Source organism: Dunckerocampus dactyliophorus, chromosome 15, assembly GCF_027744805.1.
Source record: "Dunckerocampus dactyliophorus isolate RoL2022-P2 chromosome 15, RoL_Ddac_1.1, whole genome shotgun sequence".
In the NCBI taxonomy this organism is placed as follows: Eukaryota; Metazoa; Chordata; class Actinopteri; order Syngnathiformes; family Syngnathidae; genus Dunckerocampus; species Dunckerocampus dactyliophorus.
The window spans coordinates 3875337-3895008 of NC_072833.1; the positions used below are offsets into that span (position 1 = coordinate 3875337).

The following is a 19672-nucleotide window of genomic DNA, read 5'->3' on the forward strand; positions in this document are numbered from 1 at the left end:
CTCCTCCTAATTGAGCTGCTTTATGGAGCAACCCTGAAGAGAGTAGCGTCCAAAGTAAGAAAAAGTGGTTGAGAGCTTATTTCCATGCAACAATTAGACTTAAACAGGAGCGAGTGTGGGAATGTAAATTTAACAACACATCACACAGAGAGAAGCCGGACGTGAATGGAAAACACAGCAATTAAACACACTTAGGCTGTTCCTTATTCCTTTCATGAACAAATACAACAATGGCTACTTTAATTCAAACATGCTCAGTTACACATATTCCTGCTTGCGCAATTCATCATGTCCAAAAAGGAGTAGGAAGAAGCAGAGCTTATTTAATCCGAGCCTAAGCAGTTCACTTCCTGTCCGCATTTTCCAACAGGGAAAGAAAAGAATAGAAAAGTTGTTGATAACTTATTCAGACATAAAAAATAAGTAATATACGGATTGGGCTTCCATACAATGAAGAACTTTGCACACAGTGATTTACGAGGTAGTTGATGGATTTTTCTGCTTCTTTTCCGAGACACAAAGGCTGTCCATGACAATATGGAGGGTGGAGAGAGTGAAGTATTAACAAGAGGTTACAGCTGTTGTGGTTTCACAGCTGCAGTCTCTTTCCATCACTCATTACGCTCGGCAACCCTTGCTCATCAACACACTCAGAGATGATTGATTCTTAGGCCGCGCTGAATCCCCCCCAACATGGGTGTGCACCGAACAAGTGAACCGAGACCACGTGAGAGATGGTTCTTGGTCTGCTTGGACTGCAAAAAGCATGCACAAAAGACAAAAATACGCAAGACAAAATGCGTTGCAAGTGATGTTACTCTGCTCTCTCCCACTACGCTCTTTAAAAGTATATTTCATAAGCTTTTTGTGAAATCTAAGCCGGTTAATAGAACTTAAAAACAACCCATGTATTCGGTCTAGCAGACAGCATTTTGGTTTGAAATATTTGACGTAAATCCTTACTTTAGAGACAACTTCTTTGGCCCCCATCACACAAATACAAGTGTGAACACAGCCTCACTCAGCACACCACTTCTAGAGGAGAATTTCTCAACATGTGGGTTGGGTCTCCAAAGTAAAAAAAAATGACATTTAACTTCTTTTTTTTTTAAGTTGGCATTTATCGCATGGTTTAAATTATCTCACAACAGGCAAAACAAGCTAAAACTCAACTTTGAACCTCTGATGTCACTTTCTCTCCGCCACACATCTGTCCGCCCGCCACTGATGTCCCCTAGGGAACACATTTACTGTGCCACACATGAGCAGGAGTGTTATTTTTGTCTTAAATGACTTATTTACTCTTATTATGTCTACTATATAGGGTAATACAAATGTAAAGCCATTTAAAGCCGCCATTGCAGTACATTGAGAACCCCTGTTCTAGAGGATCCTCAATGGAATAAAGCATACCAGCAGAGTGGTTTTTCTCCCATTGCGGCTCGCCACACGCACATAAACACGCTCATTCGCAAAGACGCCAAAGCACACTGGCAGATATAATTATCTTGCCTGTCCAGGAAGTCAAAGTTTCAATTTACCCAAAGTAGAAATAGTTGTTAAAGGGGACCGCCGAAACTAATGTCCTTCCCGAAGAACCGCAGAAGCCATAAAAGAGAGCGTCGCGGCAGGTTCCCGACTTTATTTTTAACCCCGATGAAGAAAAGATGAATGGACACAATGCATCATATAATATGCACAACCATTGATCACGCTAATGATGATACTGTCAAGGATGGCAATGATGGACGTGCGCAGTCGCCGTTCGACAAATGAAAAAATAATGAGTGTGCTGGAAGTGTGCTAAGCTCAGTAAGTTAGGTAAAACTTTAAAGTGTGGAAGCAGCTGGAAATGGAATCCGCATCATCTGGAATCTCACAAGCGACTACACCCCTTTTATCGTATAACTTTCCAAGGAACAATATTATAGAAATGAATAGAAATACTGTAGAGTAGTCAGTGTACAGCTTGTCGAGCAGTATAGGTTCACTATCCACTGAAAATGAGTCAACACACAGCCATTATTGTCGACATAGCTGGCAACACAAGTCAGTACCAAGATAAATTAGTAATTGGCAGACGTGTGGACTTGAATCATGACTCAAGTCACAATTTTGATGACTTTGGACTCAACTTGACAATATCATCAAAGACAACGCGACTTGTACTTTGACATGAATGATCTGACTCGGAATTTAGTCTGATGACTTCAAAATACTTGAGATTTTCAGTGAGTGTGTAGAGTAAAATGTGTCCTCATTCAAAGTACTCACATAGCGTGACCGTTATGTCATTTCCAGCAAGAAAACATATATTCCCACAGAATCTGCCTCATTGAATGCATCTATTAACGTCCAATCGGGTGTAAGAACAAACAACAAGGGTGTCTCCAGACTGCTGGAGAGTGGCAGTGATTAACACGGGGATGTGTCAACATGCTACTGAGGTTAGTTTCATTTGCATTTGCAAATTACGAGATCATTGTGTTTTATTTCGTAAACACTTAACAGTGCTTATGACTTGTAAGGACTTGAAAATTTCAAGCCTATGACTTGGGACTTGACTCAACTTTTTTTTTTTTTTGCATGACCTGCACATCTTTATTTGAGACTTGGGATTAAACACTGACTTTCTCTCACCACTGGCAATTGGTGGTGGGAGTGTCATGGTCTGGGGCAGCCGACACTGGGGAGCTGTGGTTCACTGAGGGTAAACATTAATTCAAACATGTACTGTGACATTCTGAAACATAAACCCCCCCACACCTCCAAAAGAACAACTGCCTTATGCAGTTTCAATGTTTCAGATTTGGATTGATATTAGAGCCTGTGGTGCTGCATAAATATAGAAAATGGGCTCAAATGGGATGAGATGTGATAAGTATATGTTTTTTTTATATGTTTTTGTTTATTGCAGAGATAGGAGTTGCAGCTATTTGCATCTATTTATGTGAAGTTTGGACCATTTATTGGGATAAAATTACATATTCTGGCCAATGATCAACCACAATTCTAAGTATGTTGCATAAAAACAAGCAAAGAAAACCTCCTTAAAAGGAGTTAATGGTGTCTGTGTCCAAAAAGCTGTATAATATTTAAGAGCAACATGGAGGGACTGGTGCAAAACTGCAGAAAACATGCATCAAAATTGGATGAGCATCTTTAAAAGTTGTCCTCTTGCTACACCATGGCAGAGATAACTGAATGCACCAAAGCTGACAGGATGCATTAAAAAGCACACACACACACACACACACACACACACACACACGTGCGTGCGCAGACACACACACACACACACACACACACACACACATACAAATACGCCTCAAATTGGACTTGTAACCGCCCTATTTCTAGCGCATCAACAACTGTTGAGAGTGTACATTTGTAGTTGAATAAAACATGGTATTCCCCTACACACGCTGTCACACACATCACAGGGGGAAACTAGAGCCGGGTGGCGGGGGGGTGTGAGTGCTTCTTGACTGCCTAAGCAGCAGCAGCATCCCAATTTGGTCGCCGCTACCACTAGCTGACAGGCTGGAATATCTGGGGAGCATTTTTAAAAGGCCAGTGTTTGATGGATTCATGAAGAACACACAAATATAATTGCCATTTGTCACCGAGTCTTCAGCAGCAGGGCCACACAGGGACCAAGCGCCGGGAGGGCGGGGGCGGCTGGCGGCGGGTGCACGGATCTCTCTGTATGTAAAAGTGAGCGTATAAACACCTCAGTTTTTGTCCAAAATATGTCCTACAGGAGAAAGCTGGAAATTGCACCCAGAAGACACAGGGAATACGCATGCATGTGGCCTGGAACACAGCTGTACAAACACGGGTTCCGAAATAGGCAAGGACAATCTAACAAAGAGGTTGCAAAGGGTCAACGTGAAGATACTCATTTGCGGGCGGCTGGTGAATAACAACCATTTTTAATATTAATGCCCCCGAGACACAGGGATGAAGTGTTTGCCAAGACTTATTAGAACGCCCATCATGGAGAGCATACAGTTATTCAAATGTCACATCATGTCAACCAAATAAACAGGTATTCACCTCCTAATAGCCGTGATTACACAATGCAAAGACTTTTGAATGGAAGTTCCACACAGCAGGTAGCTCGGAAATGCTAATGCTGGTGTTTTGTTTATCTTTTGTGCAGCACATTAGGAAAGCGTGTATATTTTCCGCTCGGCTGCGCGTGTACCTGCATGATTGAAATGCTAATTTGTCAAATGTGCAATGACCTAGCCAGAGTCCTCCCTGGCACCATCGCCAAAACAGCCCGAGGTATCATCTCTCCTCCTAACAAATAGGAGTCCGCCTTTCAATCCAAAGGGATATATTTTCTCATTAAAAATTATACATCTCCCCCCCGTCCGTATTTATAGACGCAAAACCAGGGGAATTATGCGAGAGGAATATATAGTACAACGAATGTTATTACAAAACGCCTCTGATTGAAATGTTCCTTTGGCGTATCAAAGCTGTGTTTACCATCTGACCTTCCAAACTTGAGGACAAGGACTTCCTTTCATATATGCAAGGATGCGCAGGCTGGGAAATTCTAACGGTTTCGTTTATTTTGAACATAAAAAAGTACATCACATGGTTACACTTGCACAATTAGTAGGAAGAAGTAGGAGTAGGAAGAAGCAGAGCGTATTTAAGTGCTTACACAATATTAGCATCCTAGCACTCCTAATACGGAGTCAAAAACAAGAACAGGCCTTGTCAGTTCAACAAACAGTGTTCGTAATTTGTCTGAGATGAAATAATGATGATGCTAATGAAAGCACTGAGAGGATGATGATGATGATGATGATGATGGCTGAATTACCTGCTCGTCAACGACAACGGCACAGCCTTGATGAGCTGTATGTGTGTATGAGCTTGCATCTCATTTAAACCCGGAAAGGTTTTCATTTTGTTGTCCCTTTTTATGGAAGAAAGCATCGTGTTATTTCTGATACCCCCAACCAACAAAAGGGAGAAGCAGGGCATCTGGGATTTGCTCATTTTCGAATGTTGCTGCTGACTGAGACGGGGGCAGGGGGTGTTGTTCTGCTTAATTACATTTTACCGTAGCTGCTTCAGACCTTAAAATGACAAAGCAAAGCTCTCTGTAGCCCCTTTTATACGGCATGCAAAAGCGACACTTTTCCTTGTCTTCCCCCGTATTCCTGTTCTGTGGACATTCGCAAGTCAGCAGTCAAGGCCCAGCAAATTCACAGATTTTGGGTCAAAAACACAATTTTTAAAATTACTTTTCTCCTGTAAAATAGGCAGTTTCTCTGCATCAGTAATAATAATAATTTACAAATACAGTCGTCCTTCATTTATCGCGGTTAATTGGTTCCAGACCTGATCGCGATAAATTAATTTCGGTGAATATTTTTATTTTAATAGTTATGGCAAAGAAAACCTGTTCACGATGTTCTATATATGGTTTTTAATATTACTGGAGCCCTCAAGACAACAGCCACAGTCACCTTTACATTCGCATTACCCAATATAATGTTAATATAATCGCAGAAAATAAGACATATTAGACATAAATAAGATAACAGACTCACACATTAGCAGCTCCTTGTATTTTTCTGGATAGCGTACTTCCACCATTTGGCTGCTTTAAATGGCATTACACTGGTATTACCCAATATAGTAGACATAATAGGAGTAAATAAGCCATTTAAGACGGAAATAAATCTCCTGCTCGAGGAATGTCACTGTAAATGTGTTCCTTAGGGAACCTTAGTGATGAGTCCAGTGCAACATTGTCACCTAGTGGCCAATGTAGAATACTACATTCACAATTACAATGTGTCTTCTACGTTGTATTTGTATTTCAGTTCATTTAGCCATTTTATGCTTGAAAATGCTTAATTAAGAATAATTACAATTTGCTTAAATATGTTTTTTAACTTTATTTTTTTTTTTTAACGCGGTAGAGTGAGGGAGCGATGTTCGAACCACGATGTCGCGAGGGACAACTGTACATGATAATACAGGTGAAATGTACAGCATTTATGTCCCACTTTAAAAAAAAAGCGCACAATTTGTACATGTTTATGTCTTTATGCTTCACTGATTTTTTTGTCAAGCGTTGTTCGGCGGCCCTTGAATGCACCATAGGGTGCTGTGACTGGCTGAACCGTGACTCTGATTCCATCTGTTCATCAATCATCTTATATTGTCTATCATTAACGGTGAGTACTTATACATTAAATATGTTTCATAAGAGTGTGAAGAATATTTAGGGCTTAAACCTGGATTTCACTTGCTAGCTTCCGTCAGGAGTGAACAATGGCCATTAAAGAGAGAAGTGGAGGGCTCTTGATCTGAATCTAATCTAAAAATTCCAACATTAACTTTTATTGTAAATATTGAACTGAAATCAAAGGGGAGCAATAATGTCAAGCAGGAGGGTTTGAAGCGGTAGTGTGTTAAAAATAGATGTTTTTATGGATTTTCGCCATTTGCTGGAGGCGAAAAGCGGGGATCTACTGTTAACCAAAGCGACACAGAATGGAAGGACACAGTTGTGGAAATATCCTGCTTTGTTGGGTTCTGGTGTGAAAGGCACAGGTGAACAAATGCCTTTGCTGTGAGAAAGTGACTTAAGAAACAATAAAACTAGCATGTTTGCCCCCTCTTACGGGAATAATGTTGAGAAGGCGGCGTCATTCACACCCAGTGAAGCCCCGCTCCCTCCTGTCACTCCAAGTTCAGACACTCTTATGTGGAATTTGGCAGTGAGCTAAAATTAAATGCTCCTCCTGTAGCCGAAAATTGAAGAACTCTTACTCGCCTCCCTAGTGATGATTAAGGATGAGAGAGTTTCTAAAGAACGCGTGGATTGTGGAGTGGATTGAGGCTCTAAAGTTGCAGTAACTTCTCGAAATGACTCACAGAAGGCCTGAAAACACGCCCCACCGTCCTACACTCCAAACAGAGGAGTGAACGAGAGGAAGAAAAGGGAGGGCTTTGTGGGCTTCAGCGATGACTCAAATATTCCAGCAGCTTCAAAATCCCCGCGTTGTACAAGTTCCACAGGAAGTTCACCCGTTTTCGCTGCAAAAGTGTGCACCGCTTGGACACAATAGGCCTCCCCACTAACCCATCCAAGCCCCCTAACAGCCCAAATACATCAGAGATGTGAATACGGGTCACAGAGAGGATTGGCAGTCTATCAAAATAGCCCCACACAGAGTTCCTTTATTTGCTCAGTGGCAATCTCAGCATTAACCCTCTGCTAATGGGACAGCTGTGGGTCAGCGCCTCACATCTCGGGGACGCCAATCAAAGCCCTAAGCTGAGAGAATCAGCCTTCGGGACAGAGGAGGTGCTCGTCCGCCTCTTGAGTGGCTTCTTAAACGCGGAGACGCCCGTATCGATTTTTTAGCTCCGGAGAGAAAGGGACCAGGAGGAGTGGGTGGAGGTTGGGGAGGGGATTGAGTCGGAGTCTGGACGGCAGCCATCCCCCTGGTCCCTGGTCACCCTCCGCTGATCAGGGGAGGGCCTGACAGAATGACCTCGCAGCGAAGCACTGAACCTGCAAACACGACGGGGCCAAGGAGTTGTGAGCTGAGGGGCTGGCGGGGGCAACGGCGGCAAAGATCTCAGTAATAGAAAAGGGTTTTAACCTTAATGTTGGAGCCAAAACCCTGTTAGAGGCCACGTAATCCCCCCCGCGCCACTCTCATTTAAACCGGCTGGTGTCCCCCGCCCTTGCCCTCCCTCTGTGAGAAGCTGTAGAAAAGATGGCGTCTTGTGTGGCATAGTTTGTAAACATGAACGTGCAGTAAACAGCTGAGCTAAATACGTTTCACTTTAGTGCTTCACCTAAACTGATCTGGTTTTACAAGTGCAATAAAAAAAAGTGCCCTCCTTGTGAGGAAAGGGCGCAGAATGCACTCTACAAACATGGCGGACATGTTTTTCTGTGGTTTCACAGCATTTATTTATTCATTTATAATACAAAAGCGATCTCAAATCACATCACACATGGAGACGGTCAAAAACCTAAAAAAACAACTGAGCCCCACACAAGAGCACTTTGGTGACAGAGGCGAGGAAAAACCAAGAAACTGTATGATTTCTAATCACTTTTTATACAGGTGGTACAAAAGACTTACACAACGAATTTTAGTGGAATTTTAGTGTCAGAACTCATTGCTAAATTAACACTGTACACAAAACACAAGAACAACTACGATACAATACACTGCTTAGTTATTACTGTTGCAATAGGAGCAGATCCTTTAATATGCTCAAGGATACTGTAGAAACCTGGCTGTTATGTGCAGTGTTAGGGTGGATGCAGAGAGGACAGGTGTGGTTGCTGATGTTGTTTTGGCTGCGACAGTAGCTTATTTTGTTTTTGGCAATACAAAGATTGTTGATCGACCACCTCCTCGTCATCCTTACAACATCCGGGCAGACTTTACAATACCATCTTTATCCTCCCATCAGTCCAGTGTTGAGGCTAGTGGAGCTGCATGTGTGCCGCACATACCATATTCTTCTGCTGTAGCTCCAGCACATCTCGTTTTTACAGACCAAAATTAGGTTTTAAAAAAATTCTTTGTAACCACAAACCGAGGACCACCTGTATAAAATAATTTTTAAAAAAAGTATGATCCAACATACCGCCAACAAGCGTGTACCTCCCAACAGCTTCACCACGACATAACACAAGTGCGTCATAGGTGACATTTCCGTACAAAAGGTCAATTGGCTTTAAGACAACTTGTAAAGAGAACTCTCTGCCGCCATAATTAACTAACAATCCAACTCTACAATCACAATACTTTCTTGAGAACGGAGGTGCGCATAACTAATCATTTGGCTCAAGTATTTTGAATACTGAAAAAAATAATAATCCAACACTAAATAGGCTGGGACACTTGGGGTAAAATATGCTAATTAAGGCACTTGAAATTTCCCACATTAAATCTATCTGCGGCAAGACAATGAGAAAATAATTGCAACAGAGGTAGAATTACAATGGCCATTTTAATCAACCCCTGCGCTAGCATTTCACCCTATTTATACCGTTTTGGATTCCGTGACCCACTGCTAAGTAATCACTTGAAAATAACGCTGGAGTTTTTAATGGCTCTGTACTTTAGACACATTGTTTCCGCTCAGGACGACGACAATGAGGGTACGGATCTTGCAGCAACCAACAATAACGCCAGCTGGAAAAACACGAGGTTAAAAACTCTGTAAGCACTTTGGTAACTCTGATTTAGTTTCAACTTAACTATTAGAACATCTATTTCACCTCACTTATCAGAGGTCACAATGCTCACAGGTGCTCACCTTGAAGTCCAATCAAAAAGTCCCATCTTTCTTTTAAACCTTGTGTTATTTGACAGGTCTTTGTCACGGCAGATAAAAGCAGAACATAAGGTCATCTATAGCATTAAAGCATTCAAAAGTATATGACAATCCAGTGAATAATGTTAACCATTAAACTCCTCAAACCCTTCACAGAGCCCTGTTTGTAGGAGATATTGGCTGCTGGAAAACCCAGACACGTCTCTTGAGGAATGTCCAACCTCCCTTCAGGATGGAGATGCCACAGAGGAAGAGTTCCCTGGTGGCAGCCTCACAAGAGAGGCGGAATTGTACTTTTTTGTGGTCGAACAAAACCGCAGCGGCTGGCAGTCCCCGCGGCAGACTTTCCAAGCCTGTCAGTTTTTGTAAAAACTTTCAAATGGGAAAAACTGTGAAAAACAGTTTGACTTACAGTATTGAAAAACTAGGGTCTATGGACAAAAGCAAATAACCACAAATTCATGGCCAGTAAGAAAACATTGACTGGTGACTAGTCATTTCTGCGTCAATGGACAGAATCGCGTAATTGGACAATAAAACAAGAATCTACTGTTAAGAATGAAATCCATCCATCTTCTATGTCACTTATCCTCACGCCAGCTGACTTTGAGCGAGAGGCGGGGTACACTCTGGACTGCTCGGTAGCCAATCGCAGGGCACACATAAACACAACCATTCAGACCCACATTCATACCTACGGACAAGTTAGAGTCGCCAATTAACCTAACGCACGGGAGAACATGCAAAATCCACACAGAAATGCCCAACGGAGATTCGAACCCTGATTTTCCTGGTCTCCTGACTGTGTGGCCAACATGCTAACCACATGAACTCTCGCGGAAATTACATATTGTGAATGAAAACCTGTCGTCGTGAGAAGGAACGTTTGTGTGGGGAAGCATTTCCCCGGTGGACCGCTCAATCGTGGTGGAATCTCATTACAAACACTATCCGGTCCCCTCCCAAACTAAACATGTCAAAACGGCGACCTGAAACACCGGCAAAAGTTGGTTAAAAAACTTTGAAACTCCTCTCTTACGGCGCATGAATAGAAGCTGGCCGAATTAGCTTCGTTTAGCAGAGCATGCTAGTGCGGCTGTCTGTGTGCGACTTAGGCTGTATGAGTGTGTTCATACCATGTTGTGTTTTACCACTTGTTAACGCAAACGAGCGTTTCACGATGCCCGAAGACGTAGCGCAAGTTCTGAGTGAAATAAGGACAAGAGGCACGTTTATTCTTGCTCCCAGCTCGTCTTAACCGTCAACAGACATTCTCAACACATACACACAACACATTTCCGGCCTTCAAAATAAGAGGGCTGTTTTATTTACTGTCACAAAGGTACACACTATGCTGAGTAAAATAAGGGTAAAAGGTAAAAACGGAAAAAACAGAATTTGGAAAAAAATAAACCAGATTTCATAGGGCTCTGATTGACCCTAACAGCTGTAGCTGTAGACAACCTCCTGATGCAGTATTTTTTTTTTTTAGAAACTCCACAAGAGTGGTCAGCATCCAGAAGCTGCATCTACCTCTGCATGCACTTAAAAATGTTTCTACTCAGCTGTCAGTGTAAAACTCATGAGTGTTACAATGAATGTTGACAATGAACTCATCAGCGCTATTAATGCTTTCTGAACAGTTTACAGCTATTACAACACTGGTTCTGTTGCTGCTGTGTTGGACAATATACTTGTTAATAAATACTAAACCACAAGAAATCTACTGGCATTTCTCAGCTAAAGACTCTATTTGTGACATGTTTATCCTCTTGTTGTATGGCGAGCCCTCTTAAAAGACTTGAAAAAGGATATGTGCTGTCAGCGCAACAATATAGTCCACTTCCTCATGTTGTGAGAAGTGCGTAGTGCATTGTGTATCCTGTACACAAGCTTTAAATCAGACGAGGCAAGGGAGCGCTCGGGGGCAGGATGCAGCCAACCAGATGATCTCTTATTGATTTCCTGTTTCTGCAGCCGAACGGGGCTCTCAATTAGCACGCGTAGAGCGGATCTGATTGGCTGGGAGCCACATGAGGAAGACGATGCCAGGAGGTTTTAAAAGTGAAATACTGTTTGAGTGACTTCTCTCTTACTTTACCAGCAGTCAGTATGCGGTTAGGGGGGCATCAATTGCAATCATAAAATAGATTACTTCAAAAAAAAAAAATCATTTTTAAAGGTGTGGCGGCTTTTATTTTGTCGTGGCGGGGTGCCACAATCAACTATCAATAATCAATGTAGTGGAAACCCTACACACAAACACATGCATACTATATTTTATTAATATTTTATTCACTTATTAGGATGACATAAGCTCCGCTTCTTCCTACTGTTGAATTGCAAGTGTAAACATGTGATGTTCCTTATAAGCAAGTCCGAGACAAATAAAACCATAAGCATGACAAAGCTAGAAGGACCTCTTTTCCCCTTTATTTTTTTTTACAAGCAAATCACTCCCTCGCTGCTTTGGTAAGCAAACCACCGGCAAGTGATTAACTTTAAAAAAAAAAAAGGCACCCTGGAAAAGTTAACAAGATTGAAACAAAAGAACAGTTGTGTCACATGCAAAAACATGCATCTTATTATAGCGCATGCACTGTCATGGAAGCAATCAGTTGCTATTAGCCTTGCTGACTCTCACCCAAAATGGCTACAACCAGGTAAGGATTTGACGATAAAAAAAACGCATGACCCCAGTGGCAGGATTTCCTCCCCTCAGGATAGGAAGTAAGAGGACAATGGAGATGTGAAGCATGTGAAACATGTGGGCTGCTCGCTTGCCAGAGATGCCATCTTGGTATTATTGCAACTGGAAACACTGAAGCTAGTATTTCAGTTGGATGGAAAACACAAGCCTGGTCAGCTCGCACTGCGCAACTGTCAAAACATCCATCCTTGACAGCTTATTTTGTTGTTAAATTACACATTGCTCAGGCACCAGAAGGCAGAATTAAGCCATCATTAAAGAAATCCTTCACAAATCTTCCCAAAAATCACAGAAATGTAATCATTAGAAGAAAACTTTAGAGTGCTAAATACCTTCTTGTCTACTGGAGTAGCACAGCGAGCTTTTCTCATGATTGTACTACATTTGACTTCTTACCGTAATTTAGCTATTAGCTGTAGCGCACATCGGTATGTAAGCCGCACCCAGTAAATTTAAAAACAAAAGATTTGTATATACAGTATATAGGCTGCACCCGTCCTCGTCATAACATGAGATGTTTAATCCACAGAAAGACGTTACATGAATTACATAACTGCTTTTGTTTTTCCTAAATAGTGTCGAAAAGTCAGTCATCGCCATCCTCCTCATCCTCGTGTGAACTAAAACCACTAAAGTTGTCTTCTTCAGCGTCACATTTGAACAACCTCATAATTCCTTCGTCACACACTTTGTCAGTCTCTCTCTCGCTTTCCTTGTTGCACTTGAGTCAAATTAGCTTTAGCTTAAGGTATGCTCTTCATCAAGCCGTCGTCCAGCCTTTTCAAACCCATTGGTGATAGTGGACGGTTGGCAGCCCGAGCAGTCCAAACAGAAGCTGTAGTAATTATACACTTGATCAAACTTACTTAAGATGTGTCAGAGATTGCTGCATAAGACTTCAAAATGTGATATTACCTGTCACAAATGTGATATAACCCTAACCCACTACTTCCTGAAGCTGCACACTAAGCATCATGGGAAATGTAGTTTTCAGTCATAAAATAGCCGCATCATTGTACAAGCCGCAGGGTTCAAAGCATATAAAAAAAAAGTAGCGGCTTATACACCAGAAATGACAGTACTCCGTATAGGCTCGCAGCGATGCTCCTGTTTCACATGACTGGTGTGGATGCTTTGGTGTCAGAGATGTCCATATGTAACGTTAACAGAGAAGCAAGAGGATTAAATAAGCTTTGTTTCTTCTTACTCCTTTCAGGGGATGCTGAATGGCGTAACTGTAAGCACATGATCATCCTTAATGTCATTTGAACTGTCATTTGAGAGTTACTACTCTCTCATAATTGATGCAGCAAGTTTAATAGTCTGCCTAAATAAGGTCACCGCAGTACTAGAAATATGTGAACATTGAAAAAATACAGCACTTTTCATACATTTAAGAGCTGTTCTGAGCAAAAAATTAAATGAATTAGCAGAAACGGGTTAGGATTACATAAGCTTTGCTTCTTCCAACTCCTTTTCGGACATGCTAAACTGTGCAAGTGTATGTCCTTCAATTCAATTTTTGAAAGCGTGTTCCAAATGAACTATTACCATTCTCTTATAATCGATACCACCAGGTTAATATTCCACCTAAATGAGGTCAATAGAATACTGGAAATAACCCCAGTATGACAACAATATGTTCAATATTAAATTTTGAATTATGGAAAATATGGGAATGTTTAGAAAAGTCCTGATAGATAGCCTACATGTCCTGAATGCGGTTAGCGGACAAAAATTGCACAACAAGCTTCTCAGCACTCACACAATAAATACGATGCTTGTTGTTGTGCAAGTGAATGCAAGTCAATGTTAAGAAATAAAGCCATTTTCCTCAGATTCATAGCTGCTCTGGGCTAATATAAAGACTACAAAACTGGTTGGTATTCACACAAAATCACAGCAATCCCTTGATCCTCTACTTTTAGAATCGCTACAAGTACTTACTTCTTACAGGCTCACAGTGATCTTCCTGGGTCGCAGGCAGTCGGGAAGATGGTCCTGATGAATCTGCGTCAGAGGCATCTATAGGTAACAAACATTTATTTACAGTCACAAATAAGTTATGCTTCTTCCTGCTCCTTTTCGGATATGTTGCATTGCCAATTGTCAGTGGCATGCTGTATGTAAGTAACAAATGTTTATTGAAAGTTTTTTCTGCAACAACAAACCAAAAGAACCCTAGACTGAAATGAATCATTGTTGCTCCTGCAACAACATATGTAAACGTTTACTGCTAGGTCAGCTGACAGCATATGAGCAACACAAGACAGCCAAGGTGGTTCAGATGAAGGCCTTTCCAGAGCTCTGGATGTTATTTGCTACCTGCTATGAAAGCAGCATTCACGTTAAAGAGTGGAAAAAAGTATGCATTGAGCGTCAACAGCTTCACTCGTCTCCTCCTTTAAGTTCTCATCTTGCACGACTGGAGACAAAAACAATCCCCTCTGTGGCTTTACTGGCTTGGTGTGAAGCCAGATTTTTCACGACTTTGTTTCCAGCGTGTTTGCTGCTCACCAGCTTGTTTGGCAAAGCTGGAGATATTCCAGTGACGGATGGAGGTGGAGAGAGGAGGGAGATGATGTATGGCGGCGGCGTTAGTGCAGCGCTACTGCGTGATGCATCGCGGTATTTAGTGATCACAGTTAGAAACCAATTGGCCTACTCCCGCTACATCCCCGCTCCCCCGGGAGGGAAAATCCAGTCTTTGAAGGGGAGGGGGGGGCGGCAAAAATCCATTCGCAATCCAGCAGTCCGACTGATTGCTTACTTTGTCCTACTTTGCTATTTTTTGACAGCACCATAATGATGCTTGGTATAAATAGGATGGTTCATTGCTTGTTTGAAGAAAAATGGGGGGAAAAAGGAGGGTGTCAGGAGTGAAAGGAGGGGTTGGATTATTTTACATGTGATAATCTGTGAGTTGAAAGTTAATTAAAAACTATAATTGGCTCTGGTTTGTGTTCATAATAGTCACTAAGGCGTTTCTTTGGACTTTAAAAAACATGACCAAGGCTCATCGCTTACCGAAATTCACAAAAGGGACAATACAATAGAAATGAACATACTTTAGAGTAGTCAGTGCACAACTTGTATAGCTTTACTATCCACTGAAAGTGGCTCAACACACAGCTATCATTGTCTAAATAACTAACACAACAGAGCAGCACTATACTTGGTAAATAGTGAGGTTACATCAAGGTCTGGGGCTGCATGTGTGCTGCTGGCACTGCGGAGCCGCGGTTGATTGAGGGGAGACATGAATTCTAACATATACTGTGACATTCTAAAGCAAAAACTGGGCTCCATGGCAGTTTTCCAACATGACAATGAGCCCAAACACACCTCCAAGATTAGAAGTGCCTTGCTGGAGAAGCTGAAGGTGAACTGAACCCAACTGAAGAGCCGTGGGACATCCTCAAGCAAAAGAAAGGAAGAAAGGAGCACAAGGTGTCTCGCATCCACCAGCTCCACCAGTGATGTCTTCATGGAGGAGTGGAAGAGGATTCCAGGAACAACCTGTGTAGCTCTGGTGAATTCAATATCCAAGAGGATGAAGGCAGAGCTAGATAACAATGGTGCTCACACTACTGTAAATATTCACACCAAGGACACAATTTGGACATGTTCACTGTGAGGTTGCATGTTCATCGACCTGTATACTGCTATACAAGCTGCACACCGACTACTCCAGAGTTTATCCAAGTTTAATTCATTCATTCATTCATTCATTGCAGTGTCCCTAAAACAAAATTATAAATTGGCTGCTGAAATGTGTAGTCATGTAGTAGTAGTATATTTCTGAAGGCCACCTGATTGACAGAGCTCCTATACTGGATCCTATGACTGATCTTATTAGCGTGCAGCTACAAAAAGGTGAAGGTACTGTACTAGAGCGTTGCACTTCAAGTTGCGGTTTCCTCTCACGCCAGACCGGACAGGCCACATGCATTCTTGATGAATGATGTCAGTGTTACAGCTCACTTTCAGGGCAATGAGAACATGCACAAGAAAGAAAGCCACATTTCAATATGCCTCAAATTGCTTAAGTGGCTTTTGAAGCCTTTCTTATTTACCACCGTGCTATATTTTGGACCCAAAATGCCTTTACAACAATCATCAATGCAGCAACAGACAAGCACCGTCTAAGACATGTCGTAGGATTAAATAAGATGTGCTTCTTCCTACTCCTTTTCAGACGTGTTTAATAGTGAAAGTGTAAATGTGTAAGTAAGTGTGATGTTCTTCAATGTAACTTTGTTAAGCATATTCAAAACAATTAACATTACCAATATTGATGCTGCCAGTTTAACATTTTACATTAAAGGTGATAGACACACTTCCCAGTATGACAATAATAGGCTAATCGTTAAATAAATCAATCTGTGTTCGTTATTGTGCAAGCGAAAGCAAGTGAAAGTTTAAAATGAAAGCAATTTTTCGGAGATAAATTTATTTTTGAGACAAAATAGCTATAAAAGTGGCTGGACATCGCTGCATATCACAGCAAACGCCAACTAGCATACTGGTATGTCTTAAAGGGCTTAAAGGTGGGAATCTCATCAAGAAAACACATCAATTGAAGTATTTTGTTTTACTTCCACGTTCCCCCATCCTTACCTCGGGTGATGTCCAGCAGCAGGCGGCTCGTCTCCGGCTGTGGGCTCCTGACTGGCCCCGCTGGCCCAACCGGAGGATGGACGATCTCCGTGGACATGAGACCGTCAGTCTTAAGTGGGTCTCGCCGCTGTTTAAGCTCCTCTTTCTGGGTGAAAAAGTCACCTCATCAGCCTTGAAAAGACAAAGTAACACAGTGGTTAGCTAGCCGAGATGCAGTAATAGTGAAAAAATGTCCGGTTCTGGCTTTTTTTTCTGCAAAAAGCGCCACAGTCCAAATATTGTTTAGATAGACGCCACTTACCTTTCAAAACATGTCATCTCCTTCGCCTCAAATCTGACGTATTCCCATCTTCTGGCTCGTTCTCCCTGCTGGAAGAAGGCGAAAATAACGAGTAATAATAAACTTTTTAAGGAAAGTTTGGGACTGTGGCTGGCTGTAGTGTCCAAAGTTTGACTTCGCGCAGATGTGCCTGACGTCCTAAAGTTTCAGTTTTTTTTCTTTCTGAGGAGAGCCGAGAACCTTTTCATCATTTCCGGATGCCTTCAGAGCTTCTTTCCTGCCCGTTGCTTCCCTTGACGCTGGAGAGGACAATAAATAAACCCTATTTCCTGCATATCCCCCAAAAAATATTAGTCATATCATTCAAAAGGCAACGCAAATAAGCGTTACCACGAAAACTTACAACAGGTATCCTTTCAATGATGAAAAATGTATGTTGTACTTTTAAGAACTTTTAAATAAAGTACTTTTTAAAAAATTACAAAACGTGTATTTACCTCGTGGGTGGGCGTGTCCTAACAACATCCCGAAAGTTAAACTAGTTTTTTACTTCCTGTTTACTTCCTACTTTCTGTTTACGTCCATTGTTTTTATTATATTTAATTCTAATATTTGATGATAGGTAAGTGTTCTTTCAAATAAATTGCAATTCAATTAGCTAACAATAGCCACAATAATAAAACATATTCATATTTTCTGACAGAAATTAAGTCACTGTTGCTGTAGTACACTGCTGATAAGGATGTAATACAACTTCATGTCAAAAAGTCCGAACTATCCCTTTAAGACATGAGGGCGTGAGGTTTACCAAAGTAGTTTTGTTAAACAAATGTATACAAATCAAAATAGTTGGTATTATCAAATATAACCAACAAATGCAATGTATAGTTTTAAAAAAGCTATTGTAAGATCACAATAATGATAGAATACTATCAAGCTAGTTCCCTAAATCATGCATTTTTTTTCTTGTTTCTTCACAGTATTGCATTTCAATGAATCAACTTTAAATTCAATTCAGGTGAGTGAAAGTTCAAGTAAAACATATGTATTGAGACTATCGGGGCATAAGTTTGGTTTCAGTATGGGTGTAGTTGGTGTTAAGGTGGACATGTAGAAGTCCAACATGTCGATGGCAAGTATGCTCATACTTTCTGGGAGAGGTCAGCTTGAAAAGTTGGCCAACTCAATTCCAAAGTTTCCTGCAATCTAAACATCCACTATAATTCTTAATATTGTCCAACTCATTTCCTGTATAATTCACTCGGAATAAATGTCCTCTGTGGAGTCAGTAGGGTATTGTTAGTGCAGTCAGTGTCTTGCTGATTGCCATCATAGCCATTGAACCCTACTGGTAACAGTGTAAGTGAGATTTAAGCCTTAGCAACATGAGAGTGTGGAGGTGATTGATGTGAAATATGCCCTCCCTCATTGACTGGTTGAACTCCATTTTCTGTTCCTAATGCAGAAATCACTCCAGGTCCCCGGCATAATGATTTACGATGAATCTGTGTCAATGTTGAACTCGGCAAACCCCACGTAATCCATCTTGTAGATGTACCTTGCAACCCCGCCCCGCCTCGCCTGCTCTCCCGAAGCCGTGCCTTGCCTGGGCCACAGGAAGGTAAGGAGCGCCACACACTCTCCCTCTCTCCCCGTATATAAGTGTTGAATCCATTACGGGGCTGATGTGTAATCACAGAGGACCCCCTGCGCCCTCTCAGACTGTAATTACCTGGATACAGATACTCCCTGGAGCCAAGAACTCAGTTAACCAGCATGCAGTGCTACCTATGCGGGTGGTCGTATATTTGAAAGATGTGGCCTATAAGACAAAAATCATGGTGCCAATTCAATTTAAGTAATAGGATTTTGACCTTGCTGTATGTAACAGTTCACCTCAGAAAATCAACTTGAAACCGGCGCAGAAAATCTAGTGAGCATGACGACGGCGTGAAATCAACCCCAGTTGGTGACAGCTCCGTCGCTGCTGACAAACATTATCTTGTGCGTGATCATGTGCGACAAAACACACACTCCTTCAAGGCTGTCACACGTTGTCAAGCGTCTGTGTCGGTGATGCATCCTCAGCTTCAGAAGACATGGGAGGGGAAGCGTTTGTTTGGCACGGCGCCATGATTGCTGGAGTGTGGAGTGGAGTAGACAAGTGTACCCTGCCTTTGCAAGCCCAAACAAACATACATTTTCGTATTTGGCAGTGAGGGCTGACACAAAACAAACTAAAATCAGCGTGTGAGCACCCCTAAAATGCTAGAAACCCTCACAATGCTCACTTCAAACTCAAACCCTTGCTAAAATGCTGGTTAGTGCTTAAAATTTGTTCTTGATGCCTGAGAGGTTAAGTTGTTGCTGAACAAAACTATGTAAAGTTTCCTTGGCTGCTTCATGAAGTGGATAAAGTATAGGAGGAGTCGGCTATTTATTTATATTTTACACTTCACCAAATGCTCCCTAAAGCATTGGTCCCCAACTCCCCAACCTTTTTGGACCTTTTTGGGGTTCTTTGTACATCATAGCGATCAAATACTATTTATTTGTTATGTATGAGAGAAGATTATAACGTTGCTGTTTGACATGTGTGACAGAAGGCTAGCACGTGTTATCATGATTTGTCTTGAGGTTGTGGACCGGTAAATATGCACATTAGCACTCAATAATGTCATCAAACCTTACCTTAGTGCATAGTATCAGCACTG

General features: G+C 41.7%; 1 protein-coding gene across 2 annotated transcripts in view; it reads right to left on the bottom strand.

The window, feature by feature from the left end:
• Positions 1-17247, bottom strand: part of mdfic (MyoD family inhibitor domain containing) — a 127684-nt gene extending 110437 nt beyond the window's left edge. For both annotated transcript variants that reach the window (XM_054753835.1, XM_054753834.1), the window contains exons 1-3: positions 16980-17247; positions 16679-16849; positions 14006-14083 (exon numbers count right to left, since the gene is read on the bottom strand). In XM_054753835.1, the coding sequence (XP_054609810.1) occupies positions 14006-14083; positions 16679-16775 (175 nt within the window). In that variant the 5' untranslated portion in view covers positions 16776-16849; positions 16980-17247. The remainder of the gene's footprint in view (positions 1-14005; positions 14084-16678; positions 16850-16979) is intronic.
• Between the last annotated feature and the right edge of the window lie 2425 nt (positions 17248-19672).